The sequence below is a fragment of the Neurospora tetraspora genome (assembly GCF_033439725.1).
Source record: "Neurospora tetraspora strain CBS 560.94 chromosome Unknown B0H65scaffold_1, whole genome shotgun sequence".
In the NCBI taxonomy this organism is placed as follows: domain Eukaryota; kingdom Fungi; phylum Ascomycota; class Sordariomycetes; order Sordariales; family Sordariaceae; genus Neurospora; species Neurospora tetraspora.
Genome location: NW_026944383.1, coordinates 6388064 through 6410376, shown reverse-complemented (window position 1 = coordinate 6410376; position 22313 = coordinate 6388064). Strand labels below are relative to the sequence as shown.

Sequence of the window (22313 nt, the reverse complement as noted above, 5' to 3'; positions counted from 1 at the left end):
CTCCCCTGCTTCCTTGTTGTACCTGCCGGTATCAATGGTGGACGAGGTCGGGCCCCTTCACCGCCCGACGCCCGCTGTAATGTGCCCCGCCATTACATCATTGCAGGTGTCGCGATGCAAGATGGAGCGGGAAAGAACACCGCGATTGAAGCCGTCTCGCAATCCACAACACCACCGCTTTCAAACCTGACGATGAATGAATTGAAAAGACAATTACCGAGCATATTACAATGAGGCTTCCGCAATTTGAGGGTAACAACTTCAGATAAAGCCCTCCTTGGCAATGGAATGCCGGCTTGAAGTTCAACGGCGCACGATGTGGCAGCCACATTTGCAGACAGCGGCTGAATGCAGGGACCCCACAGTGCACCGCATGTGCTAACCGCTCCCTAGATCCATCCTTCCCTACTGCTGGGCCTCCCGTAGACCCCACTGATCCAAGACTGTTCGAGTGTTTCCGGCAACAACACCTCAACAACAAAACATCAACTTATCATGATGGTCAGCGTGTAGAGATGTAAGTATCTTGGGACAACTAAAGGTTACCATGTACCCTAGGTGCTCGCTTTTGAACCTGTGTGTTATCACAGCAATTTTTACCGTCAAATGTCAGATATCCCTCCTTGACATACCGTAGAAACTCGGTAAACTGGCAAAAAGCTAATGCCCCAAAAACCTCTTTTTCCCCTTAGTACTGGCAGATCTGTAGGGCAGAAGTCCAGTCCTGTAAGGTGAAACGCAGGCAAGATAGTGGTGGGCAGTGTTGTAGAGCTTTCACTAACTGAGCGGACATATGTACAGACGTATGCTGCTTCCTGTGCTTACTGTCGGGCGCTCAAAGAGGGATAGCTTTTTGCCAGTTTACCGAGTTTCTCCGGTATGTTGTACATCCGAGATGGTCGCAGCAAACTACAAGACCAGATATGAGACGATCTTGCAAGTACCGTATAAACTCGGGGCGTTGATTTTTAGCTTCCAGGGCCTAACTGACAGAATCTATGTATTAGGTGCCTTAGGGTTTGGGTTTTGGAAGAGATTCGAGCAGTCTGCAATGCTAGAGGTGCCTCAAGTGTACTGATTATGTCTGATTTCCCTGGAAGCTAAAAATCAACGCCCCGAGTCTTTACGGTAAGCGAAGTGGAAGCATCGAATGATTTGGGAGAATTGGGGGAGATCAGATCAGGTCGCGGTAACTGTATTTCGGCTTACAGCGTGGCTCTACCATGGATTGATTGTAGAATGTTCTTAACACCTGCCAACCGTGCCAAGACATGGCGATGTCTCCTGTCTTCGCCGACTTGACTCTACGACGGTGTACTTGCAGACAAGAACTACACCATCAGGGTTTCGTATCAACGAATCGAGATTTCATGTATCATGAAGTCAACAACCTCAACTGAAGACAGAAGATTGGTGCATTCTCCGATCATCTACACACCTCCAAAGACGATTCGACGTGGATGATGTCAATGACCGTAAGGTTGACATCATGGCTACAGCTACCCTTTACCACCACAGCGGGCTATATCAACGTCTAAAACCTATTTGAGCTCACATGGACCTTATCGTTCCAGATTATTAGACACATCGACAACATAAAAACGACTCAATCGACAATTATAAACCCGCTACAATCCAACTTCACCACCCAAATCCCATCCAAATCCACAAGTATCAAGTCAAACATAACTCATAATGTCCGCCAATCCCGATTCCGTTACCAACCAGGGCGAGTTCCACTCCAAGGTCCCTCCATCTAAGCCCCAACACGTATCTGGCGTAAGTATCAAATCCGAACAAACCCCCTTCCAGCTTCACGATAACCAACGCATGCCACCAACCCATCAGCACCGACTCGGCCCGCAAGTAGGCAACGAAGCCGCGCCCGAATTCCACGCCAAGACCTTCCCACCCGGCACCGCTCCCGAGAAGGACTCTTACCAGCCGAACCCGATCCACGAGACCCCCGGTCAGGCTCTCAACCCGGACGTCGACCCATCTTCGCGCACCGACCCGCTCGACGCCTACAGGGGCTCCACCAGCCAGTCCATCTATAACCAGACCCAGTACGGCCAGCCGATGCAGGGTCAGACGAGCAGGGAGCTGCACGGCATGCACGCCGGTAAGCGCAAGAAAGAGCACTCCGGGCTCGAGGGCGTGGGCGCCACCGACAAGCATGCCGAGACCGTCGAGCACAAGGTCCGTGAGCTGGCCGCTGATAAGCCTGAGCCTATCAGGAGGGGTATCAGGGGTGAGAGGGAAGGTGCGGAGTATAGCCTGCCGGAGACGGCGGAGAGGGTTGCTACTGAGCACAAGAAGCGTTGAAGAGATTGAGTCGTGATGTAAGGCTGGAGTGAAGTTGTACGATATGGTATTGGACTGTTGGGATCTGTATCCTGTATGATGATGTTATGAACATGAACTGGCTTGTTCACTGAATGAAAAGTGATATATGGCCGACGTGATGCATCCTTTCTTTGACACTTCGTGATGTGACACACTGTATGTCAGCTTGAGTGCACCACGCATCCAAAATCCGGACCATGACCTTGTTGTGTGTATACATACATACTGTGACAGACCCAATCCCATCCATCCAACACCATATATGCCGACAATCCAAGTCGTGGACCTGCGTCCTCTCCTCTAATAATCCCCAACCAGGGACCGACCCGTCCCTTCACTCAGCTTGGAGCTCTCTGACAGGTTTTCTGCCTCCGGGAGTCTTGTAATAATCCAAACATATCAACTTCGTACCCAACTCGCGACCCTTACTTAGCACAGGTAATGTTTTCTCCATCCATGTTCCTGATGGTGCTTCCGCACTTGCTCAAGTAGATTGACCAACAGTCGCGTTCTGCCTGATCATACTTGGAGGTCGAAAGGTACCTCTAGGAGCAGTAGCCGTTGCGCTCTCCAGTCCCCCTCCTCCGCTCGCACCGCGCCTGCCGTGTTCTGTGTGGCCGACAGGTCTCATTTCCTTGCACCTCCTGCAGAAGGCGGACTCAGGCTCTTCTAATGTTGAGTGGGGCATGTCTTCTTCTTCTTCTTCCGTTTTCGTCGTCGTCGTTTTCCTTCTCTGTTCATAGCACTGGTTCGTGGTGATATCCGTACTCGGTCACTTGGTGAGGTGAGGTGAGTCGTCCCAGACGAGCTTCGAACTCAAAATGCGGTGGTTCTCTTCGGGGTCCAGCCAAGAGGGAAGTTCTTGAAAGTGCCGCTCGACAACTGTTGCGTGCCGATGGTTGAAAATGAAGCTCCGGACGTGGATCTCCACGATTGTTCGAGAAACGTTTAGTCCAGCTTTTGGTCGGCCAGCGTTATGAGGTGGGGTGAGGAGGTAATTCGAACAAGAGGTAGGCCGTCATACGTGAAGAAGACCGGGATTTGAGTATTCCAGTGTATGCTGGGTGATCATCTCGTCATCATTGAATTGTTGGTCCGTAGCCGCCTAAAAGTGATCTCGAGGTCCGCGATAGCGGTTACATCAACAAAGCTGCTGCACCAACGCGCCGTGGCAGATGATGGACTTAATCATAACGAAGCGTTGAGAGTGTATGAAGGCTGGCGTTAATAAGCGCTGTAATGCAGCTGAAGAATTCCTTGGCGCGATTTTCTTCCTCAAAAAAATCAGGTGAGATAAAGACGCATCGTGTGTTATCCGGTGGTCGTCGCGACAAATTTCAGCGTGTCGTGCTTTTTGTTGTTGTTGTTGACATTAATTGGGTGGGAGGCACAGGCCCACTATCCCATGACGACGATCGCAGACCCAGAGGGGGAGCTTGGGTGCCTGAAAATGGACATTGTTTTAGTGGCGGCGGGGTGAGAAGGAGCTCAGAGCTCACCTCATCAGCTCCTCACCATCCCTATCACCATCGCTTTTACCCACGGAATCTTTAAATGATCGCGATGAGAGCTAACAGGGAATCGAGGCAAAAAAGACACCAGTCTCGAAGCATTGAATTGAGGGCGCGGCAGAAAGTACCGTGGTCGAAACTGAAAGCATCGGACGACCCCGAAGCGGGATGATCAACCGCTTCCTTTGTCTGACAATTTCGATGTGAGATACTCCGAGGGGAAGGAAGTCCACACAAAAAGAACAAACTTCGTAAAACAAAACAAGTGGAAGGAATTAGGTGCGCTTTCAAGCGAGAGCGGAACAAAAAAAATTGGCAAAAAGATAAGATGATTTGCGCCAGCCGCGAATCGAACGCGGGGCCCATCGATGGCAACGATGGATTTTACCACTAAACCACTGGCGCTATCAGATGATTGATGCTTATTTGAGCAGAATGTTGGCCTTATATGTGTAGAGGTACTTGCACAATGTGCAGAACCCCCAATGTCCTAGATCTTCTCTCAATTGATCCGGAAGACACTTGCCATGACCTTCACTTGACACTGTTGACAGTAGAACCTAATCAGTCGAGATCGACATGGGACAACGGCGGACATTGTTGAGTGACAGCCAGCCTTCGTGGGCAGATGAAGCCATCGATAACGGCGACCATCTTGCAAGAGTCCTCTTCAGGTCCCAAGACCACGTTGGTCCATCAAATAGAACTCTCCATGCCCGTCAAGATGGGCTGTTTCCAACTGGAGCAAGGCATCCAGCTCGTACAGAAAAGCCTGGTGTTCTTCCATACAGACGAAGTTGGGTCGCTGCCTCCTCTAGCCGCTTCTTCCTCCAGGAAGCTCCCAACACGGAAGAACGGTTGCAGAAACCACGACGACGAAGGAACCTAAACTTCACATGGTTTCGAAGGCTCACTATAGACCTCTGCCCAGGGAGCCAACATGTGCCTCTGGGTTCCTACCCGTCCCTTAAGTCTGGTCCAGCATCGGCCCTTCGGTTACCATTCATGTCGTCCACTTTCATGTTAGGCGCCTGACGATTGTCAACACCAGTTGACTGCGGCTTGCTCAGATGCTCTGGGAGATTCTCCTGGAATTTTTTTCTTTTCTTTTTGCCAACGGCGTCCCGGGAGGCGGGCGTCACCGATGGAAGACTCTCACACGCCGTCAAAATCGGGTTAACGATGGAAATAGACAATGGCCAAGACGGTCCAGTTATGGGAGCGCGGTTGGGTTTGCTCGTCGGTTCGGATCTGCCGCTGTGACACGTACGGACTTTCGTATGAGGGTTGCTCCTAGTCTTCCTGTGTTGGGGTGGTCAATTCAAATATTGGCGTTTCCTGACGCTTCCCAGTACATGCCTGTAGGGAGGGGGGAAACCGGTCGCTCGCTGTGATCCCTTTCGATGTTTAGTATTCAACATCAAAATGGTCGGTATCCGAGACCAGAGCCTCATCAGCGCCGTAAAGCTTCCTTTATGAAGCCATGATATGCAATGAGCGTTGGCCAGAGTGATGAATGTCGTCAATTATCGATGACGGGTCGCATTGGAGTTGTTCGGAGGCACATTTAACCCCGAGCATGTGTCACGGTGCAGAGTGGTGGTGAGTTGGCTGGGCGCGGGGAAATTGGCCAAGCAGCGCCAAGAGCGCCAAGAGCCCCACTCCCGCTCGTCTTACGCGCGTCCCCCCTGCCCCATGCCGGCATCCCGCATCCGCTGTAAGTTCCCTGTCAGTACCGCTGAAAGAAGGGACGGCCGATGACGGGAAGGAACATCAACGAACAACCTCATCCATCAAAACATTTAAGTGAAGAATCTCGTCGTCCACACTTTTCAGAAGAAACCATCGTTCTTTGGAATAACATCACTAGGGGAACCGGAGCAGACATGTTACTCAACGACGGCCTCAATCCATTTCAGTTTTGGATTTGTTGACCGCACCTACACTGATACCCAAAGGTACCTCCATGTTGTGCCAGTATACAAGTAAATCTGTCCTCGGATTGACTGGGAGCCGTTGACAGCTGTACAGAGCGGGAGTCCGTCTCAGCAGAATGTGAACAATAGGACGGTCCCGTCGGCAATGCGGCACTCCAGACATGAAGGATTGACTTGGAGAGGTGGGAATGTTGCACAGCTTCCTTCCCATCGAATGTTTCTGCCTGGTTACGTGTTTCTCACTGGGCAGTGGGCGCACATGCTGACATATCTCGGCGACAGCGGGAACTGAGGGAGGGAAAAAGGAAGAGAGAAATCATGAAAGGATGCAAGTTGGGACAGCCAGGTTGACGCAAGGCTTCACAGCCCAGCCAATGCCCAGCCTGCAGGTAACCCCTTTTCTCGAACAACAGAGGCCGTCATCCCGTTGCTGTCCACCGTCCAGGGGCTTGATTGGAGCGTTGTCCTCCTTGGCTATCGTCAGGATAGCGAGACAGCTTCTGGCAGCCAAACCCGAGCCAAACCTCTTCACCTTCGCTTGGCCATCGAAGGTGTGACAGGAATAAACCGAACACACTGTTAGCAAACCCCCATATAACGTGTTTTTGTCACAACCTCGGCCATGAAGCAGCCCACCTTGAACCCACTCCTGCCAAGACCCTTGATATGGAGACTGGGAGACAAATCATTCTGGGAGCAATGCCAAGTGACGATCCCGATCGCCCAGCCTGCTCTGGGACGGACAAGGTTGACCAGGGATGGATGACTTCTTCAACGTCCGCCTTTCTCGGCATTCTCCATCTTTTTCTGTGGCCGTGGCTTCTCCTTTCCGGATCCGAATCCGCTCCTTGACCTCTTTCATGGTCTCACCTGTCCCTTGAGCTTTTCTCATCGCAACATGATGAAGAGTCGGGTCAGCGCCTGTGCCATTCTTCCGCCATGATTCTAAGCAATTTCCAGGCCCAACGGCCCCTGAGGATTATCAGCGTCCTAGCCGTGCTTGGCTGTCTCTGGCTCTGGCTCATCACCTTCCACAACTCCAGCTTCACCAGCGGTGCTATAAGCTCCGAGGTGCCCCTCCACGGTGCTCCCAAGTCTGAGCCGCAACAGCCAAACAACATCAACAATGATAACCAGGATGTCGACCACTCCGTGCCCGCCGGTTCCGGCTCCGATGCTCCCACGGCCAATACCCCGCCGCCAGCTACGAACCAACCCGCCGAGCATGAGAAACCACCGGTGATGAAGACCTCTCGCGTGGCCAAGGTCACCGTCGCGGCTAACGCCCTCGACGTCGATGTTATCCACCGCGCAATGCAGACGCATGAACGCCATAACCGTGAACATGGCTACCCCCATTACATCGCCTTGAATCAGGCGGTCAGCAGCTTGATCGAGAACGACCGCGCCGGCCGGCCCAAGGGCGCATGGACCAAGCCCGCCTATCTGCTCTCCATCATTGTTGCAGAGCTGGAGAAGCCTGAGGAGGAGAGGCTGAAATGGGTTTTGTAAGTCTACTTCTACGGAAGCCGTCATCTTGTCTGATCGACAGTATCTGAGCACAAACTGATACCCCTTCTCACATAACAGCTGGTTCGACGCCGACACGGTAGTCATGAACCCTTACACCCCTCTAGAGCTCTTCCTCCCGCCCGAGGATGCCAGGGGTCTCTCGAACGTCGACCTCGTCATCTCGTCCAACTGGGACGGCCTCAACTCGGGTGTCTTCGCCTTCCGCGTTAGCCCATGGTCCGTCTCCTTCCTGTCGGCCGTGCTCGCCTACCCCATCTACAACTCGGAGCGCATGAAGACGGACCGATTCCGCGACCAAAGCGCGTTCCAATTCTTGCTTACCGACAAGGCCTCGCCTCTGGCGCAGACACCCATGGCTGGCCGGGATCATTGGGTTGACGTGCCGATCCGCTGGTTCAACTCGCTGCCCGTCAACAATGCCTTCTTCAAGAACGGCACCTGGCTCTTCGGCAAGGAGATGGTGGAGGAGCAGTTTGACAAGGGAACGAACGAGGTCTACGACGACGGTCACGGCGGCGAGGTTCAGGAGTGGAAGGTGATGCAGGGTGACATGATTGTGCACTTTGCGGGAACCTCGTACGTGCGCGACAGCTGGATGGGCCCCTGGGTCACACGTGCCGAGCAGGAGCTTCCCGAGTGGGCCAACAAGACGACCAAGGACGTCCTGAAGGTTGAAGTCGACAAGTTCTGGTACGAGCAAAACAAGAAGTTGACCAAGGAGAGGGCCGCGTCGGCGATCGAGGAGAAAAAGAAGAAGATAGAGCAGGAAAAGAAGGACAAGGAAGAGAAGGAGCGCAAGGAGAAGTTGAAGAAGGAGAAGGAGGCTAAGGCAAAGAAGGAGAAGGAGGAGCAGGAGAGGAAGGCCAAGGAGGAGGCCAGCGTGGGCGGTCACTAATTTCTCTCAAGACAAGATGCACCAAGCAAAGAAGACGCATCTTGTGATTTGTATAGTACATGTTGCATCTAATCTTGCATCTCTGGAGTTTTTGCTATACAGGAAGCGGTCGTTGGATGTTTACACACACATATTGGACGCAGGTTTGCGCTCGGACTGATCCCAGTTGCAACGACCTACGTTGTGATTTGGGACTACATGTAGCAAGTCTGATAGAGGTTGGATAATGCTTACTTTTCACAACACTTGAAATTGCTCTTCAACCCGACAGAACCCGAGAAACCAGAGCGAAAAGTTTGCCATCAAGAGAGCTGTCGCATCGATGGCCTTGGCCTGGGGAAAGAAGGTGATCAAACAAGGAACATGGGTGACCCGGTATCGAAATTCGCATCAACAGGGTCCATTCCCCTTCTCGAATGGCGGCTCGGTCTTTCCGAATCTCTGGATCCGAGATCTTGTAGCGAATGACCCTTGTCTGGGGGCATGATCGGGAATTGAGGTGGGATGGAGACTTGTTTACATTTTCTATTTTAATGCTTCGTCTCGAACAAAGCGGATCGGATAGAAATCCCGAATGCCTCGAGGCCTCCTGCCGAGTCTTGAGAACCGGCGTCATCGAGAAGGACAAGACCTGTTTCATCTCGCTCTCGTAGTTCTTCAGTTGACTGACCTAAAATTCGATATCCAAGATTTCCCCTCACATGCCCAGAAACCGCCGAGACCGCCCAGCCCCTAAACACGGGCTCCAAGACCCCAACCATCCCCAAAAAGCAACCACCACCAACGCCCTCTGCAACCAGCCTGCACCTGAATGCACCTGCAGCCATTCAGCACTCCCGCAGAGCGAGCTCGGTGCCTGGAGGTGCTCAATCCGAGGTCAAAGAAGGGGGTTTTAACACATGTTGATCTATTTCCGCTGAGATGGATCGAAAACGACAAAGCGCGATTGCGCGTTCGATTGGAATCTAAACTACAAGTGGTAGCAATAGCCGCTCTCGCCGCTGCAGCTTTTGTGCAGTTGGGGGAAGGAGACTCGGGAAGGTGTGGTTGAGGGTTACGCGTCATCGTGATAGTACCGGGTCAGCGTACATGTAACCCTTGTCCAAACACGACCCCAACCTTTCCGTGGACCTGGATGTTTGTGAAGTGTAACCTTCTCGTTGGGTGATAAAATTGGGGGTTTTGTTGGAAAAGGTGTAGCCTAACACAGGCCTTTTCATCGAAACGACGGGCGGCCTGTCTTTATGGCAACCTACAGAGGAACGACGGGTTACCGAGCGGAGGTCGGACAAGATGGAAAGCCGCCAGGTTGAACGATGATTATTCACCAATGCAGTTGTACCTTAGGTATGCTGACGCACAGAAACAGGGTCCAGCACAACGGTTGCTGCCGAAGCCTTACCCATCGTCGTCCAACCCAAACATTTCGATCTATCGGGCTGTGGCGGTTGCATTACAGTAGTGTGCAGAGCGGGAGGCTGTGACTTGTGCGGCATTCTTCAGGGTCTTGCACGATAGGTATTCAGAGGCCATTGTGCTCTCTGGTGCTGGTATCACACCTGGAGGCAGAATGGACCACCTCTCACCCCTCCCTCTCTATCTCCGGGGAGGATGAACCGTCCGTGAAATGGATGATCAGCACGCGAGCGGGAAACAGGGGAGGAAACAGGGGACATGTTCCAACCAAAGTCCCTGGTGAGCCTGGTTGCCGGGATCAGTTATTGTTGATCCACTCACCGGAATTCTGATCGGATGGCCCATGATATCTGCCATGGCTTCAGGTTTCCAAGCCAAGCCTCTCCCCGTAACAAGCCTAGACAGATGCCCACAGCAAGACCCGGAACAGCCGCTTTTCCATGTAATCACCGCAGCTTTTCTGCTTGGTGGTGCTCGTTTCCGAAACCTCCTCCAACAAAACAAGCACGTCATTCCTTGGAACTTGGAGCCTTTCTTCTTTTTTTTTTCTGCTGACCTCCTGTTTCCGGTGGTACCCAGCGCCTTTCCTATTTATCCAACCTTAACGGCCACTAATTTGCTAGTGTATCGTGGGGAAGCCGCCGTGTTTCTTGCGTGGGCTTCGGAGTTTGGACAACCGTTTGATGTGAGGACGGTTCATCCTGCAACAACACACACGGGAATGTTCCTGTTGTCTTGACCTCTTTTTTCACCAACACCACTCATCGAGCCCTCAGGTTCCGCATTGAGTATCTTACCGTACTACCACTGTTGTTTCAGCCCTACAACCTGTGCTGGACTGGTCTTCTCCTTTTTGTATCATCCCCCATTCACTCATACTCTCGCTCTATCCACGTTACATCATTACCTACCCGGTATCATTCTTCGACAGCAAAATATCCCGAAAGAGCCATCATCGGTCTCAGGAGCCTGTAACTCCGGTCCCATCTGACACGGAGCCTTCCGGGTCTTCTTTCTCTACCTTATTCTCACCACCACAAGGGTCGATCAGTCCTGAGCTGGTCAACATCACCATCAACCATGTCTAGCAGTCCAACTTTCAAGGACAAGGACGAGGACCTGGAGGCCCAGGTTCCTCTCAACCCACAGCCTGCCAGTCCCACGGTCAGAACAGAACAAGAAGTCTCAGGCACAACCAAGCTACTGTACTTGGCCGTCTACTTCCTATGTAACATTTCATTAACGATTTACAACAAGCTCATTCTGGGCAAGGTGAGTTCCGAGCCTCCTAGTTGAGCCTCATACCACCCACCATCTTACATCTCACCTGTGTGTACAGCACCAAGCTAACCATCATCACCAGTTCTCCTACCCATGGCTTCTCACAGCCCTCCACGCCGGCTCGGCGTCCATAGGCTGCTACATCCTCCTCCTCCAAGGCCGATTCACCCTCACGAAGCTCAGTCTCCAGCAAAACGTCGTCCTCTTCCTCTTCTCGATTTTGTTTACCGTCAACATCGCCACCTCCAACGTCTCTCTCGCCATGGTCTCCATCCCCTTCCACCAAATCATGCGATCGACCTGCCCTTTTTTCGCCGTGCTCATCTACCGCTTCCGCTACGGCCGCTCCTACCCGCGCGACACCTACCTCGCTCTCATCCCACTCATCCTGGGCGTCGGCCTCGCCACTTATGGCGATTACTACTTCACCGCTGCCGGTTTTATCCTCACCTTCCTGGGCGTTATCTTGGCTGTCGTCAAGACCGTCGCCACCAATCGGATCATGACGGGAGCCCTGGCCCTTTCCCCGCTGGAAACGCTGCTGCGCATGTCGCCCCTGGCTTGCGCGCAGGCGTTGGTCTGCGCTATTGCTAGCGGTGAGCTGGCTGGGTTTAGGGAGCAGAACCCCGAGGGCCCGTCGGGGGCACTGATCTTGACGTTGGCGGGTAATGGACTGCTAGCGTTTTGTCTGAATTATAGCTCTTTTTCGACGAATAAGGTTGCGGGCGCGGTGACGATGACGGTGTGTGGAAATATCAAGCAGTGTTTGACGATCCTGTTGGGTATTGTGTTGTTTGGAGTCCAGGTTGGGTTCTTGAATGGTGTGGGCATGGTGATTGCTTTGGCGGGCGCGGCGTGGTATAGCGCTGTTGAGTTGAGGAGTAAGACGCAGAAGGGTGGGAGGTAAGGGGGTTGCATTTGGCATCTGGGGTTGGTTCATGGAGACGTCCTACGCTGGGCGATAAAGGGAGATGTGTGATACCCTACCGGTTGCGGTTGAATAGAAGTTGGGTGTGAATTGCATATAGAGTTTCGCAAGACGTAGTGTAGGAAGAATTGTACATAAAAATTATAAGCGTATCTACCGTTCAACATGGCATTTCATTCTGTATGTCGTCATTATCCGGACTGTCATCATGCAAACCCATAGGAAGGTCTCGTGAATGCATCTGTTACTACGCTCTCGTTCTTTCCCCACGATTCTTCATATCTCGCTGCCGCCATCGGCGTTTCCAACCACCTTTTATGAAAACCCAAACGAACAAACTGGAAACATCGTCACCGTCAAAAATAGCGTCAATCGCACGCGAATCACTTTCGGCAAGCTCAATGATGGATTCGATGATATTTGGTGTTGTAGCATCGTGGGCTGGCAAGTGGATTCACCGCTCCCGCTCGGCCCACACTTTTGCAGGCAGCTTTATAGGCAGTACAATGCAGCTCTTCAGTCACCAACAAATTCAAGGCGCGATGACCGAGTGGCCTAAGGTGTTTGACTCGAACTACCATTCGAGGTCTATCAAATCTCTTCGGAGGCGCAGGTTCAAATCCTGCTCGCGTCGATACAACTTCTCTTTTTGCAGCTTTTCACAATACTTTTTGGTGTTTGTTTACAATGCCCAAAGCGTTTCCAGACTTTTTGCTTCCTTTTTCAGACAATATTCCTGACGATAAAGGGGTGGTCGGTGAAAGGTGTCTTTGTCACTTCGTTGATAGGCATCGATGCATGTAACTTTAATGTTACTCATTTGCCTCTTTTCGCCGTCTCAGTCTATTTGATTTCATTCCCTAAATGGGAGAACATTTACTTCATCAAGACATCCTCAACTGGTGCATTATTATAATGGTATATATGATTAAGCTCCTCATCTTCCCTACTAATAACTCCAGCTCGAAGCCTCGCTAATATGTCCCGTCATGCACACCTGATCTCCCTTCTTCACCAGCACCTCAAACATGCCGTAATCCGTATTCATCTTGGAGCTCGACATCGTATACTCCTCGCCCGCGTATATCGGTGCCGTCGCCCTGTACGAGATCTCCTCCAAGACGGACCCCTCCACCCGATGAACATCCCGCCAGTAATCGAGCATGTTGATCAGGTTCAGCGGCCCATGCACGACCACGCCCGGATGGTTCTCGACGTCCCTCGTCCAGCTTTCGTTGTAGTGAATCATGTGCGCGTTGAACGTGAGAGCCGAGAAGCGAAAGAGGGCGGCGGGCGACCACTTGAAGACCCGGTCCGGTAGGGCGTTGTCACCGACCACGACGTCTCGCACTTCTGACTTGCCTCCTCGTGGTGGAGGCATCAGGGGCTTTGAGGATATGGATGATATTGTCGAAAGGTCGATTTCCTTCCGGAAGATCCAAGATCTGTGTGGTAATAACAAAAAGTATAAACAACACTTTTTCTTCTTCTCGCTTTCGCTTTCTTTTGTTTATGTCAAGACAAAGTTGAACTCACCTTTGGTCGACCAGCGCCAAGCCTCTTTCACCCCAGAACTCCTTGTTCACCTCCACCAGAACCATCTCACTGCCATCACGACTCTTCTTCGCCACGGCACTGAGAAGCTTTGTGTGTTCCTCCACCTGCTCCCCGACCCTCAGCTCGGTACCATCGTTCCACCGCATCTGTCCTCCTGCCCACATGCGCCGCGTGAAGGGCGCCGGTGCGTTGAACGTGCGATCTGTGCCATCGGCGCCAAGATCCTCCTCCAGTTCTGATGGCGTAAAGTACACCAGATGGTATCCCGGCGGTACTGGTGTTCCCGCTGGGGGACAGCCGAGCGTGAGGTCCAGTTGGGGGCCTAGGCCATACCTTCGACCCAGTGTGAGACACAACTTTTGCAGCTGATTGCCGTCTAGAGTCTGTTTTCGGACAATGGTCTTGCCCTGGGATGTGTGCAGCATCTCACTTGCTGCTTCGCTGGCGGTGATGCTGCTGGTGCTGCTGGTGCTGAGGGACCTCGGCCTGGACATAGCGCGGAGATTGAGTGGCCGGGTTTGCCGGCTCAGAGCTGATCGTAGGACTGTCATTTTTGCACAAAATATGTTGGGATAGGTGGGAAAAGATGTGATGATGTTGAATTGTTCTCTGAGCGACCGATTTCTTGATAAATTGCTGTGCACAGAAGGAAATGACCTGGGAATTTGGCCAGATATAGATATCAATTTGCAACGATGCCGCGGCGTTGATCAAGCTCAATGTACTACGCAATAGCCGCCTGTGATGGAGAAGGTTTACCCCGCATTTTGGCTTTCTTGGGGGTTGGAGACCGGCTGTCATTACCCCTTGTGCCCCTGAATCGTCCCTCAACTCCAACGCGTGATAACCTGGATATGGGTCCACTACTTATCGACTCACGCCTGCCTTGATTTGGTAGCTCAAAAAGAAGCATCATATGATGGATTGGCTGAAACCGTTCGCCTCTTTCTCGTTTCATATCTTTTCAACTTTGTTTTAGCCTCAACAATGGCCACGTTCATCAAAAGTGCGGCGCGCTCCGCCCGCTGGCTCCCGCGCATAACGCCACGATCGACGGTGAGCGGCAAGAATGCCTTTTCGACTTCAGCACGGCGCCACTTGATGGCCACGGCTGGCTTTACCGAATCCCAGCTCATGGTACGAGATGCTGTGATGAAGATATGCTCCAATTTCCCGAACACATATTGGCAGCAACATGACCAGACCGAGGAGTATCCCAAGGAGTTCCACGCTGCTCTCGCGCAAGACGGATGGCTCGGTATTGCCCTACCAGAGGCGCTAGGAGGAGCCGGACTTGGTATCTCCGAGGCGACCATGATGATGCAGACAATTGCCGAGTCAGGGGCAGGTATGGCGGGCGCGCAGTCGATTCATGCCAACGTCTATGCTACCCAGCCGCTCGCAAAGTTCGGAACGCAGGAACAACTTGAACAGACCATTCCGAACATCATCGCAGGAAAGCTCCGCGTCTGCTTTGGAGTGACGGAGCCCAATGCCGGTCTTGACACGCTGCGCCTAGAGACATTCGCCAAGAAACAAGATGATGGCTCATACTCTGTATCAGGACAGAAGATCTGGATAACGTGTGCCCAAGTGGCAGACAAGATGATGCTTCTGGCGCGGACCACGGCGCGCGATGAGGTGAAGAAGCCGAGTGAGGGACTGTCTCTATTCTGTATCGACCTGAACAGGGAAGACCACCGGTTGAAAGTGAGCAAGATCAAGAAGATGGGCGGGCGAGCTGTTGATGCCAATGAAGTTTTCTTCGAGAACTACCCCATCCCTGGCGATTCCCTGATCGGAAAGGAAGGACAAGGGTTCAAGATCATTCTTCATGGCATGAATGCAGAGCGCTGTCTTCTAGCTGGCGAGGCACTTGGATTAGGATATGCGGCGCTGAGTAAGGCCGCTGAGTATGCTCGAGAGCGAGTGGTCTTCCAGCGACCGATCGGACAAAATCAAGGCATCGCGCACCCTCTGGCGGACGTGTATATGAGGCTCGAGGCGGCGAAACATGCGACGTATCATGCCGCCAGGTTGTACGATGCGAGCAAGACGGATGGATCGATTCGACAGGAGGAGGTCGGAGTGGCATGCAATAGCGCCAAGTATCTGGCGGCGGAGGCAGCTTTTGCGGCGTGCGAAAGAGCTGTGCTAACCCACGGCGGGATGGGATACGCTGTCGAGTACGATGTTGAGCGATACTTTAGGGAGTGTCTGGTACCTAGGATCGCTCCGGTCAGCCGGGAGATGATTCTCAACTACATCTCCGAGAAGGTGCTCGAATTGCCAAGGAGTTACTGAGATAGTCTCTCCTGGGACAATGGAATGCAAACAGAAGCCTTTGAACTCATCTTCGTTGTTGGTTACACGTGTCGTGATCGAATCGTCCGGAAGGCGGTTGATGCCTTTGACCAAACTGAGCATGTCGTGACTTGCGAGTTGTCGATACAAAAGAAAGCGAAAGCAAGCCGGAGGTGTCAAGTTGGGCGAGTGAGTTTCTCTCACTTGGCCAACAACGACCAATAGATCGCGCCTTCCTCCGCCAACTGGCGTCTTCTATCGCTCGAACCTTCCACTTTCTTTGATTACCTGCAGGCATTAACCGCACCACGTCTAATAAGAAGGCACCTACAGAACGCTCTTTCTCTCGAACTCCCTTCCTATGACTTCAGTTTGTAACCGAATCTAACCAGTTGAGCCTCACCCGAACAAATCCACGGATCAGCTCCTACCATGGCCAAGTCATATCAAGCCCCGAACAACTCATGGATGGACACTTGGATTCCCGCCATATTTGGGTCTGCTCCGGGTCGACTGTTTGAAATTCCTCCGAAGCGCAAACCACTTGAGCACGTTTATGGGCTCAACACGGATTCTATCACAGAGTACACTTCGATCAACTGCGATGCCGGCGACGACAAGTCGGCACGATTCAAGACCAGCAATAATAACCAGACCCAACCCGAACCAAGGAGAATTAGTTGGCACAGCCAGACCAGCGAGACAATGATAAAACTGAAGGTCCCTCGAGACTCTATCCCTTCGGCGTTTACTTGGAAGCCGCCTGGTGAGGTAGCCGTAACCAAGAACCAGAACCGCAAACACATGGATAAGCTATCTGACCATGACACGAACGACACCATCCTGCTGACCCAGATATGGGAGATACAGAACACACTCCAGTACACAAGAAAAACTGGAACACAGGTCACAAGGGAGAAGAAGAACTCCCACAAAGTGTCTCTGAACACTCGAAGGCTCGACAAACTCAGAGCTTGGAACGTAACCTTTGAGGGGAGGCAACGTCTGCGACGCAAAGCACGTTCGAAAACAGCAACAAGATCTCTCGAGGAATACCTCAAGAAAATGGGCACTCCACTAAAATGTACCGAGACTGCCTACGAGCCGAAGAACAGCTCTGCCCAACGCCAGCCCCAGGAGCCAGTTCAACAAAGCCGATGCTCCTCAGCAGACAACTCCGGCGATACCGTTCAAAGCAAGGCTCAATGGCCCGGTCGAATAGCCAAGATTTGGAAGCTGTTTATCTATTTTGTGGGATTCGCGATCATTTTGGCGTCCTGTGTCGGTATTTCTATCGTAATATGTAAGTCCTCGGTACCCACCAACCAGATCAAAAGTATATCTAATACCGCAGGCTGACTTACCCAAGACCTTTATTTCTCCAGGGTCACTCTCAGCGAGATTCTGTCTTTTCCGATGTCACTAATTATGGCGAAACTGCGTCCGATGGTAAAGCTGTATGTCGATGAGATCATATCCTCCCACAAACCATCTGTTCAACACTCCTTAGTGTCTGAACACACCCCAGAGGCAGTGTCTGAACAACTCCCCGTGTCTGAACAACCCCCAATATCTGGACACACCTCAGCGTCTGCGGAAAACAAGGCTGGGGTTGGGCCCTGGTGGTGGAAACCATTTCTGATCGGTGCCTCGATAATGACAGTAGCAAAGACCAGAGGCCCGAACAGGTGAAAGGTGGCAGGAAAAGCCTCTTGTGTCCCTACATACCGGGGAAACCTGACGTTCAAGACCCGAATGGTGTCTGTGTGGTGTCGTGCATAGGTTGTAGTCACCAGTTCTACGGCACGATGTCTTCCTCAGACATACTGTGTAGGTACCTCAGACTCCTGTACCCAAAGGCAAGACGCTGAACTTCCTGGAGACGGTCACACGGATAGTATCAAACGTTGGACCCCAAAAGGAGGGTTACAGCAAATCCTTTCTCAGCCCACTTGATACAATAGTGATGTTTAGCAGTAGTTGAATCTTGGAATAGACACGATAGCGTCCTCAGTAGGTTCCATGAATGCAACAGACCTGTGCATCGGAGCGACGTACCTCGTCCGACCTACCTTTGCCGCAGCCGCGATATAGCCGCGCTGAAGTGTAGTTTAGGACGACCTGACGTGCATCATGCATATATCACATTGCGCTGGTCGAGCGATCAAGCAAACAGCCCTACGGGATTGTAACACAACATCATCTGATCCTCTACAGACGCAGTTAGCGGCGTGATAATCCGATAACTCTTCCAATGGTGATGGTTCCGGGGAAAAGGCTAGTGCAACTAGACCAAGTGCTGCGGTGCGCAGCCAACACTTCGGCGCTTGCGCGCTTGAATTTCTGAAAATGTGCGGTGCACGCCTTGCTTTTATGTAGGACGGGAAGAGGGGAACTGGGGGCCAAGGACTCCAAAAGGGATGGGAAGAAGGAACATTAAAAAGGGCTGGCGAGAATAGCGTTTCTCATGTGTACTCAGCCCCTTGGTTACGACTCTCCCTTGCAGTGTGACCATGGGGGCAGCACTAACTCCAACCGAGGTTGTATCGATAGATAGTTAAGTCGTAAGAGACGAACAATCAACTGTTGAATTGGGGTCCTCTAAATCGAGATACGATCGAAGATTGTGGCTGGATGGAAAGACCGTAACATCGCCGAACATTGTCGGACTGTTTGCGAGCGTTGAAAGCAGCGGGATTGAAGTGAATTTGATGAAGAAGGAGATAAAAAGAATAGAAAGGACAAGGAGGGAACCGAAAATAAGGGACTCTCGCTCCGTTATAACATTGTACTTCTTGTACAGTATATGCAGTGCCTATCGTGATGCTTGTTCGGAATAACCTCTCGGGGGGCTTCAAGCCAGGGCGTAATGGCGCATGTGGCTTACAGCACCGGAGGTCATCCCGCACACCGCAAGGGAGCTGTGGTGTCCAATCACGAACAACCTAAGGTAGCAGTGGTTGGCGAGCGAGAGAACAGAAAGACGACAGGGAACTGAAGGCTACGACTGCGGGATGCTATGGTAGCAGTCCGTCTGGCTCGTCTAGCTCAGAAAGTTTTTATCCCCATGCTCAAGCACTTGTGCAGTCTTGGCAAAGGGTGGTGTGTTGTGGTGTGCACAACTTTTTGCAACTTTTTAGAATTTGGACCTTCGAAACGAAAGAAGAATATTAGTCAACTCATTTATATCATTAGAAAAACTGTTATTCTAATAGTCAGAGGTACGCTAAGTTTGAATACATAGTCAATTTTCCTGTATCTTCTCATTTGGTAGAGATACAGGCTGATAAAGTCTTGTTCGTTTCGTTTCGGAGTACCAAGACTGCACAGGTGCTTGAGCATAGGAATGGGAAGCGAGAAAATGGTACGAAATCTGGCAATCTGGCAATCCGGGGGTTCAGCAAGGACCTCATTTTGATCCTTTCACGCCGTGTTGCACTCATCGCAGAGCACATCGTGATTCCCTCATGTCGTACATACCCCGTGCTCTGCGTAGATCATACAGGACCTAAGGGGATTTGCGATCAGTACCACATCGATGAAGCAGATCATTCACAGCTTGGTAACCAGTAAATCCGGAATTCGGTATTTCTATAATGGAGTCCAGTGTGATAAGAGAGCCATATCACATTCAAAGTCATTGTCATTGCAATGTCTCACTTGGACACCTTTACGTCACAGGGGGGACGGGTCCATCCGCCTCCATCCACAGATGAATGGTAGGACAAGCGCCAAACAACGGGAAGAGAAACGAACCTACTTACAAGTTACAACGGCTCGAACGGTTTTTAGTGCCAAGGTTTTGTTTAAATAACAATGGAGGAGTCATGAGGTGAGGTGATGGGAAAGCTGGTGGTGTCGTGATTGTTGATCCGCCGAAAAAGCCAGAGGCCCATAGACGGTCATGAAATTGCAAGGTCGACGACATGGGCTTTAGCATCTTTAGCAGAGAAAGAATAGAGACTTCTGACGTAAAGAGATGGATGTCACCCCCGCAAAAGCAAATGAGGGATTCCACCTCGCTCTCGATCCCGACCCGATCTCGCCAGCACCAATGGAGGAAAGGAGGAGTGCCCCTGCATTAACAACCTCGCGCGACGTCCCTGAAGGTGAGCGCAAAGGTTAGCTGGGTAGACTCAAAATGATCCCTGGGTAGACTAAGCCTACTTTTATCGCTGAGTAAGCCCAGCCGCCTAGCCTAGCCTAGCCTAGTACACCGTGTGCAATTGAGACCATATAATCGATGCCCGCGCATCGCCAGATCTACGTCGTTGGCGTTATTTTTTTACGTAAAGTTATTCAGAGTTATTAATTTAGTTAATTGTCTATTGGGGAGGGTGTTGATACGGTTATTGCTATTACAATTGCTGTCCCCTATATTGGCTCTATTGCCCACCTTAAAATTGATGCCCGCTGTGTACGTACCCACCCTAATTTTAATACTCGCCGTATAAGTGCTGGGGAAGCGGCTAGAGATTTGTCCTCTTATTCAAATCTCCTAACGCTTATCCTCTACCCTATATAAGTATTAGAGGTAGTACTATAGCTAGAAGGGTCTAGTTATATTATATTGTCAGTACAATATAGCCTTGTAAACTATATTATAATTAATTAGAGGGAAGAGGAGCGTTTAGGTCTTTAAGAGGCGCCTAAATAATAATAGAATTAGTTAGCTTAGTACAATAATTTATAATACGAATTATAAGAGCCTCTCTTACTTCTAATTGTATAAGTATATAACCCCTAAACTTAGCCGTACTTAGTATTTAATCCCTATATTAATTCTATTCACCGCTTAGATTAAGGATAGGTTTAAACGGTTGCTTAATAAGCGTTAGTATTCTTAAATTACATTGGTTAGAGTTGGTAAGAGTTAGTATATAGCCGTAAGACGGTTATTGCTAAATTAGCGGTTATTGTTAAATTTGGGGATAGGGAAATAGGGAGGGCGCTAGAGCTCTTTGTGAAGGAGTTAGAGCTTTAAACGGCAAAGGAGCTAGAGTTACTTACAGGGATATTAGAGAAGGCGTTGGTGTAAATTGAACTATAGCCTTTATAATAGCGTTATTTAAATCCTTTCGTGTAATTTAGTTCGCTTATTATTGAATCCCTCTTCTAGTTCGAAATTATTTCTAGCGGGTTGGCGCCCTCCCTCCTCTTTAGGTATTTTATTATATTGTTCAGCGGGGAGGCTTATTATAAGAAAGTATACGATGGTTATTATACCAGTCGTAGTCAATAGGCGCGGTGGTAATAGGCGCGGCGGCTTGAGGCTAGGCAGGTTAAGTTAGTAGGGTATAGTTACCCTCGAATTTACGCGGCTCGTAAACTTCTGGGTTTATAAAGTTTCGCTCCGATATTTTACGTATATAATTTATAAGGTTTAGGTCAGAGATAACCGCCTTTCATCGGCGGCTAAGTAAAGTAGTAGGGTTTTAGATTACGTAAATACAATGTTCAACTTTTATTATTGAGCTATTTAATTACTACTACGTATTTATATTTTCAATAGTTAATATTAACGGCGGATTTATTTATAGTAATTTTAAGATAAAGTATTTATAGGGTAGCCTATATTATATAGTAAATTCCTTTTTACAAATAGCGTTTAGGTTTTAATAGGGGTCTTTTAACTAATCGTTATAAGTATAGCGGTACTAGTATTATAAGAATTTAAAAGTATATAACATAACCTATATGGAAAAAAAAGGTTAATTTATAAATGTAATAATAAAAAATTATATTTTATATATTTTTAATATTAGATTATTAAATATCCTTACCATTTTATATTTATATAAAATTGTTTATTTTACTATTGTATATTTGGATTTGAATTTTTGTTTTTGAGAGCGGTTGGTAGATTATATGTACTTATATAGTTTGTCTAGAGAAGAGAAACGGTTTTTAAAGAAGTATTTGATAGTTTTATATATAGATTCGATTTGGTTAGTTATTTTAATACTAAAGTTTCTATATTTTAAAACGGTGTAATTCCTAAATTTATTAATTTATAGGAGGTAATATTTGTAAAGGTAAGCGAGGAGAATTATAATAAGAAATTGTTAATAGTAAAAAAAAAAGGATAGGTGAAAAAGGTATATAATATATTATAGAGAGAGGAAATTAATATTTATAAATTTATTATTTAAATTTATAGATTATTAAATACTAGACTTATTTAAAGTGCTCTTTATTGTTAATATAAATTATTTATTTCTAAGCCTTCTAGAAACTTTTATACGAATTTTAGTAGAATCGACGAGTAGGGTTAAAAGTAGGTACTTGACGATTTTATAGAGCGACGATGGCTTTAATTACCAGCCTTTTAATTGTTTAACGAATTCTTTGCTTATTATTAGGTTATTAAATAAGGCTGTTGGCGGCGGCGGTATTATTAACTTCGTCCGGATTATCTTCCTTTAGGTTATTGTTAATATATTCGTTAGTATTTTCGTTATTAGCCTTATCGACAATAGAGGTAATGTAAAATATGGGATTAAAGTTATTATTATTTAAATCCTAAATAGTTAGCGGAGGATTTAATATATTATGGCTGGGAGTTGGTTCGATACTATTTAATTAAATCTATTTCTTTTTAATAT

At 49.5% G+C, this 22313-nt stretch overlaps 6 protein-coding genes and 2 non-coding genes across 8 annotated transcripts; 6 read left to right on the top strand and 2 right to left on the bottom strand.

The window, feature by feature from the left end:
• Positions 1–1695: 1695 nt before the first annotated feature.
• Positions 1696–2325, top strand: B0H65DRAFT_413636 (uncharacterized protein; the record flags this gene model as incomplete). Its single annotated transcript, XM_062823854.1, has 2 exons — positions 1696–1779; positions 1849–2325. The coding sequence occupies 2 exons, from the start codon at positions 1696–1698 to the stop codon at positions 2323–2325; spliced, it is 561 nt and encodes a 186-aa protein (XP_062687122.1).
• Positions 2326–4191: 1866 nt separating this feature from the next.
• B0H65DRAFT_t26 lies at positions 4192–4262 on the bottom strand. The gene has a single exon. It is a non-coding gene; the product is annotated as a tRNA-Gly (tRNA).
• A 2107-nt stretch (positions 4263–6369) lies between these two features.
• Positions 6370–8352, top strand: B0H65DRAFT_56952 (uncharacterized protein). Its single transcript, XM_062830415.1, has 2 exons — positions 6370–7302; positions 7385–8352. The coding sequence occupies exons 1-2, from the start codon at positions 6734–6736 to the stop codon at positions 8220–8222; spliced, it is 1407 nt and encodes a 468-aa protein (XP_062687121.1). The 5' UTR covers positions 6370–6733; the 3' UTR covers positions 8223–8352.
• A 2196-nt stretch (positions 8353–10548) lies between these two features.
• B0H65DRAFT_56956 (triose-phosphate transporter family-domain-containing protein) lies at positions 10549–11928 on the top strand. The gene is made up of 2 exons (XM_062830416.1): positions 10549–10910; positions 11002–11928. The coding sequence occupies exons 1-2, from the start codon at positions 10719–10721 to the stop codon at positions 11824–11826; spliced, it is 1017 nt and encodes a 338-aa protein (XP_062687120.1). The 5' UTR covers positions 10549–10718; the 3' UTR covers positions 11827–11928.
• Positions 11929–12383: 455 nt separating this feature from the next.
• Positions 12384–12481, top strand: B0H65DRAFT_t49. The gene has a single exon. It is a non-coding gene; the product is annotated as a tRNA-Ser (tRNA).
• Positions 12482–12796: 315 nt separating this feature from the next.
• On the bottom strand, positions 12797–14027 carry B0H65DRAFT_415961 (uncharacterized protein; the record flags this gene model as incomplete). Its single annotated transcript, XM_062824011.1, has 2 exons — positions 12797–13292; positions 13384–14027. Coding segments are annotated over 2 exons (1140 nt in total), but the record flags the coding sequence as incomplete, so codon positions are not given.
• A 141-nt stretch (positions 14028–14168) lies between these two features.
• On the top strand, positions 14169–15924 carry B0H65DRAFT_56910 (acyl-CoA dehydrogenase/oxidase). Its single transcript, XM_062830409.1, has one exon. It carries the CDS (start codon positions 14392–14394, stop codon positions 15706–15708), a length of 1317 nt encoding a protein of 438 aa, XP_062687118.1. The 5' UTR covers positions 14169–14391; the 3' UTR covers positions 15709–15924.
• A 216-nt stretch (positions 15925–16140) lies between these two features.
• B0H65DRAFT_416744 (uncharacterized protein) lies at positions 16141–17350 on the top strand (the record flags this gene model as incomplete). Its single annotated transcript, XM_062824052.1, has 4 exons — positions 16141–16792; positions 16880–17015; positions 17078–17165; positions 17243–17350. 4 exons carry the CDS (start codon positions 16141–16143, stop codon positions 17348–17350), a joined length of 984 nt encoding a protein of 327 aa, XP_062687117.1.
• Between the last annotated feature and the right edge of the window lie 4963 nt (positions 17351–22313).